This window comes from Cebus imitator, unplaced genomic scaffold (genome assembly GCF_001604975.1).
Source record: "Cebus imitator isolate Cc_AM_T3 unplaced genomic scaffold, Cebus_imitator-1.0 Scaffold215, whole genome shotgun sequence".
NCBI lineage: Eukaryota > Metazoa > Chordata > Mammalia > Primates > Cebidae > Cebus > Cebus imitator.
Genome location: NW_016107530.1, coordinates 3317957 through 3324271, shown reverse-complemented (window position 1 = coordinate 3324271; position 6315 = coordinate 3317957). Strand labels below are relative to the sequence as shown.

Below are 6315 nucleotides of genomic sequence, written 5' to 3'. Positions count from 1 at the left end.
AGTGCAATGGCGCAATCTCGGCTCACCGCAACCTCCGCGTCCTGGGTTCAGGCAATTCTCCTGCCTCAGCCTCCTGAGTAGCTGGGATTACAGGCATGCGCCACCATGCCCAGCTGATTTTTTGTATTTTTAGTACAGACGGGGTTTCACCATGTTGACCAAGATGGTCTCGATCTTTTGACCTCGTGATCCACCCGCCTCGGCCTCCCAAAGTACTGGGATTACAGGCGTGAGCCACCGCGCCCGGCCTATGAGTAACTCTTGTTGCTGGGATTATGACTGTGAGGAAAGCAATGGCTAGAACAAGGCAAGACATATTATATCTTGGAAGGCTTTCTAGGCCTTGTTTTGGATAGCCATTGGAGGGTTTCAGGGAAGAGTGAAAAAGATAAGTATGTAGGTAAATGCCAACAGGGTGGATGGGTTTAAGAGGGTCTACCTGCTAAAGGTCAGCCGCCCTATTAGCAAGGGTCCTAACAAAATTAAATAATAGCTTTCCATATGTTTTGAAAGTACGATGGGGCAGGGCACATTTCTCATCAAATTCTCAGCTTTAGGCTGCTCTCAGCCACGGGTACCTTTACGCTGCTTCTTCCTTTTAGAAGCCAGTACCTTCATGGCTCCACTTTGGTACTCCTGTTTGGTACTCTGTGCTCTAGTCATTTGACAGCTATTTGAACTTGAATCAATTACCTCGATCTTCAGTTTTTAAATTTATAAATGAAATAACATCTGTTTTGTTCTTTCCAGCTTTAGAATTATGAAATCACTTTCAGGAAATGTTAACTATCCTTGAATGCTTGAATATCAATACTTTGCCAGGTCCATTTTTTCTGATCTGGATGATGTAGTGTTTTCACAAAATTAGAGGGAGAATTTCTATTTTTAAATGCATGTATACACATACACACACACACACACACACACACACACACACACACACTGAATTCAAAAGTCTATAAAGTGTTAGGAGTTGTTATTTCTGAGTACTGTGACTGTGGGTGGTTTTTATTTTCTTCCATTTGCTTCTCTATTTTTTCAGATTCTAAATATCTTGAGAACCTTCTCTCACAATGTTTTTGTTTCCCATATTTTTGAGACAGTCTCGCTCTATTGCCCAGGCTGGAGTACAGTGGCACGATCTTGGCTCCATGTAATCTCCACCTCCCGAGTTCAAGCAATTCTGTGCCTCAGCCTCCCGAGTAGCTGGGATTATAGGCGCCTGCCATCACACCCAGCTAATTTTTGTACTTTTAGTAGAGGCCGAGGTTTCACCATCTTGGCCAGGCTGGTCTTGAACTCCTGACCTTGTGATCCACCCGCCTTGACCTCCCAAAGTGCTGGGATTACAGACATGGGCCACCTTGCCCAGCAACATAGTTTTTTAAAACCATATTCCTTTTTTTTTCCCTTGTAAGTATACATGTCGGCAGGGCATGGTGACTCACACCTGTAATCCCAACACTTTGGGAGGCCAAGACAGCTGGATCACTGAAGGTTGGGAGCTTGAGACCAGCCTGGCTAACATGGTGAAACCTCTCTCTACTAAAAATACACAAATTAGCAGTGCGTGGTGGTGGGCGCCTGTAATCTCAGCAACTTGGAAGGCTGAGGCAGGAGAACTGCTTGAACCTGGGAGGTAGAGGTTGCAGTGAGCAAGATTGTGCCACTGCGCTGCAGCCTGGGTGACAGAGCAAGACTTCTCTAAAAAATAAAAATAAAAAATAATAATACATGTCCATTGTTGGGAATCTGAAAAAATAGAGAAGCAAATGGAAGAAAATAAAAACCACCCACAGTCACATTACTCAGAAATAACAACTCCTAACACTTTATAGACTTTTGAATTCAGTGTGTGTGTGTGTGTGTGTGTGTGTGTGTGTGTGTATGTGTATACTGCTTTTAAAAATAGAAATTCTCCCTCTAATTTTGTGAAAACATTACATCATCCAGATCAGAGGAAATGGGCCTGGCAAAGTATTGCTATTCAAGCATTCAAGGATAGTCAACATTTCCTATCCAATTTTTTTCTCTATTTTTTTTTTCTGAGATAGGGTCTTGCTCTATCATTATCAAATTAATATAAGCTATTCTTCCTCTTGTTACTGAGTTTTATACTGATGACTAGACAATATAATTGGCTACCTTTAATCAAATGGGCCTTTTGCATGTTTCCTGGTAGATTTTGGGTTTGTCCCTCTATGCAGGTTACAAAGGAACTTATTTTATAGGCTTTGAAAAGTTTCCATTTAGTACCGTTCTGGGGCTTACTCTCTTGTTGAATATCTCTTGATAATAAACATGTCCCTGTACTGTATACAGTAGTATCATGTATAGCAGGATCATGTAGTGTTGTGGTTTGTCAACCAGACTGCTGGTTCTTTGAGGAGGGGACTGGGCTTCCACTTATGTATCTAAAGCACATGATACAATGGTAAAACCTGAGGCATTAAGCATTTTGTTGAACAATTAGTTGACTGCATTCATGCTTGCTCTCCTTTCTTCCACATCTAACGCCAGGATGACTTAAGTACTTTCCCACCTGGGCATATAGCTGAAGTTATAATTCAAGGGGTTCCCCTCCACCGCTGCCATGTCAACATTCACTAAACACTTAATGACAGATTACTATGTACCAGGCACTGTCTGAAATTTTGAGGACACAAAGATGAATAAATCAAGTCTCCTGGCTCAGGGGTATCAGAGTACAAGTTAAAGCACTGTTGCACATTTTCACAAATTGTTTTAAAAAATTTGAGACCATGAGGCCCGGCGTGGTGGCTCACGCTTGTAATCCAAGCACTTTGGAGGCCAAGGCGGGCGGATCACCTGAGGTCGGGAGTTCAAGACCAGCCTGACCAATATGGTAAAACCCCGTCTTAAAAAAAAAAAAAAAAAAAATTTGAGACCATGAAACATCAAATAATAGTTTAGGTGAAACAAAATTTTTCCTTGAAAGTCTCAGATTAAAAAATGTAATCAGAAATACATAAATACTATTCCAACATTTTCCTTTATGATAAAATGTAATTTTTAAATTGTTTTCAAACTCTTGTGAAACACTAAGTTTTAATAGTTCTCATTGATTGTGCTCTATGTGCTAGGCACTGCCAGACCGTTTTCTGCCATTATCTTGTTTAATTTTCTCAACCAATGAAGTAGGTTTTGTTATCCTCATTTTGTACAAAGGAATCCTGGGTTCAGATTAGGCAATGTGTCCAAAAATCAGGGCAGGCTGGGTATGGTGGCTCATGTCTGTAATCCCAGTACTTTGGGAGGCTGAGGTGGAAAGATCACTTGAGTTTACGAGTTCAAAACCAGCCTGGGCAACATGGCGGAACTGCATCTCTACAAAAAAATTTAAATTAGCCAGGCATGGTGGCACATGCCTGTGTCCCATCTACTCCGGAGGCTGAGGTGGGAGACTTGTTTGAGTCTGGGAGGTCAAGGCTGCAATGAGCTGTAATCACGCCATTGCATTCCACTGGAGCCTGGAGAACAGAGGGAGAACCTGTCTCAGAAAAATAGACTCAGCACGGTGGCTCATGCCTATAATCCCAGCACTTTGGAAGGCTGAGGTGGGCGGGTAGATCACCTGAAGTCAGGAGTTCAAGACCAGCCTGGCCAACATTGTGAAACCCAGTTCTCTAGTAATAATACAAAAACTAGCCAGGCGTTGTACTAATAATACAAATATTAGCCGGACGTTGTAGCACACGCCTGTAATCTCAGCTACTTGGGAGAATCGCCGGAGACAGAGGCTGCAGTGAGCTCAGATCGCACCACTGCACTCCCCCCAACCTGGGCGACAGAGCAAGACTCTGCCTAAAAAAAAAAAAAAAAAAAATCTAAGCAAATAAAGGCAGATTTTCAATGTCAGATATGATTCTATGATTCTAACCCATTTTTGAAATTTGTTTTTTCATATATATATATATATATATATATATATATAAGACATAGGGGTTTTGCTTGAAAACCAGGCTGGTTTTTAAGGAGGCTGAGTCAGGAGATTCGCTTGAACCTGGGAGGCGGAGGTTGCAGTGAGCCCAGGTCGTGCAGTGGCACTCAAGTCTCTGTCTCAAAGAAACCCCACAATCCATCCCCTCCCTCCCTCCTTCCCTCCTTCCTCTCTCTCGCTCCTCTCTCTCGCTAGTCTATAAAGCTTCCTGGGGAAAAAAAAAAAAAAAAAGCTTCCTGGGGATAAGGCTTTTGTGTTTGCTAGTGAATCCTGCCTTGTGTCTCCTACCTCACACTGTGAACGCTCGCAAGATGTTTGAGTGCACGCATGAATGAACGACCAGATCCGACTGAATTCTTTTTTTCTCTTCAGAGTCTGCCTGCAGTTTCAGAGTCGACGTTTCCAAAAGATGATTAAGAACACACATCTGGCGTCTGTACGTGCAAACTCGAGCAATAAAGTACTGAAGATGCGCCACCCAAAAGCAACTAGAAGCCTTCATTTATCAGACTGGAGCTAGGGAAAATCTGGCCACTGTTGGGGAATACAAAGCTAACCTTTTTGGTTCCTTGTGGTTCTACCGTTCTTTGGTCTAAAAGGAACCACCTTCTAGACCCAGGGCCACAAGTGGTCAATTGACTAAATCCAGCCACAGTCAGAGGCCGCTGCTTTGAATTTGTCACGCGGAGAGCACCCTTCCCTTTGCTCCTTGCTTCCGCCGGAAGTGCCTTGTTACGGGAAGTGACGAGAGCTGGGTGGGCGCAGGGGACGGAACTATCTCTTCCTCTCCACGCGGTTAAGGATACCGGTCGGCCTGGGCAGTCTGTGCTGAAGATGCCCGGAAAACTCCGTAGTGACGCTGCTTTGGAGTCGGACACCGCAGTGAAAAAAGTGGAGACAATGCGAAAGCAAACCGAGAAGGTGAAACGGAGGGACCTGGGGCAAGGAGGGATGTTGAGTGGAGCGGAGCCCCGGGGTACAGGAGAAGTGCCTGCGCTGGGATTGTGGGAGCGCGCGGCGGGGAACAGCGAGTCCAGAGACCGGGCTTGGGTCTTAGCGGATGGTCGCCCAGGAGTGGTCGGCTCCTCGGGCAGCGGGCGCGTCGTCGACCTGACCGAGCCAGGTTCGCCGCGCACTGACCTCTTCCTCTGAGCTTTTAGGCATCCACATGTCCTAGGAACTCTGGTAGAGAGGCCCTGTCGGAGCTCGAGAGAAGGCCGGTGTCCCACGTGGTCCGTCCCCGGCGACTGGGCGCGCCTCACACAGTGCGCAGAGTTTGACATTCAGTCAGGCTCCACGTTATTGACTAAGATTTAACTCCCGGGCGTGAGCGTGCGCGAAGGGAATTACAAGTCAAGTCATAGTTGGAAGTAGAGCTTTAAAGTAGACTGGAGACATCATAACCTCATCTGTGCACATGGGCGGCGTCTTTATTGCCTTTTTTTTTGTCGGGGGAGACAGAGGCTGAAGTACCGTCTCGCGATCTCCGCTCACTGCCACCTCTGCCTCCCGGCTTCAAGCAATTGTCTCAGCCTCTGGAGTAGCTGGGATTACAGGTGCGAGCCACCACGCCTGGCTAATTTTTGTATTTTTAGTAGAGATGGAGTTTCTCCATGTTGGTCAGGCTGGTCTCCAACTCCTGCCCTCGTGATCCACCCTGCTCGGCCTCCCAAAGTGCCAGGATTACAGCTTGAGCCACCGCGCCCGGCCTTTAGTAACTTTTTTAACTTTAGTAAGGGAAGTACAGTTTGTTTTCCGGTAAGCCGACCTGAGAAGATGATGTAGTTCAGTTGTCAGTATTATATTGACTAGACTCCCCATGGAAATGTAAAGGCATATGTTGCAGTGCTAAGTGTACATTATTTTTTAATATAAGCCAGCAGTGTGCAGTAGTCTTAACGTTGACAGCCATTTGCTGCTTTGCTGTTGGCTTTCTAGTGATTTAACTTGTGACTGAGTCTCTGTTCTGAGATAAAGTCAATAGGAACAGATTGTCCTTGAACTTACATTGTACACTACTTGTTGATTAACTTTCCTTGTTGATTTCTCTGTCTTTCGATGTGGAGCTCTTAAAATAGCAATATTTTAGAATTGTAATAAGCTGCAGCAGATTTGTATTCAGGTGCAAGAAGGTAGTAGTTTATGTTGCACCGGTCAGTGTGTTCAATTTGGCATGCTCAAATCCAGAGGTACATGACCAAACTCTGTTACATTCCAAAAGAGACCACCAAGATGAGAAACTCAGTCTTAATTTGGTGAAACCAAGGGATGAAAAAGAATGAAATTTTGGAAGGAGACTAGGTTGTTTTTCATTGGCAAGGAGATTATTCTTTTTTTTTTTTTTTTTTTTAAGA

General features: G+C 44.6%; 1 protein-coding gene across 1 annotated transcript in view; it reads left to right on the top strand.

Annotated features, from left to right (window-relative positions):
* The first annotated feature begins 4465 nt into the window (after nucleotides 1–4465).
* DDX21 (DExD-box helicase 21) overlaps nucleotides 4466–6315 on the top strand; it is a 31031-nt gene continuing 29181 nt past the window's right edge. Inside the window, exon 1 of the mRNA XM_017548934.2 lies at nucleotides 4466–4882. Within this exon, the coding sequence (XP_017404423.1) occupies nucleotides 4796–4882 (87 nt within the window). The 5' untranslated portion in view covers nucleotides 4466–4795. The remainder of the gene's footprint in view (nucleotides 4883–6315) is intronic.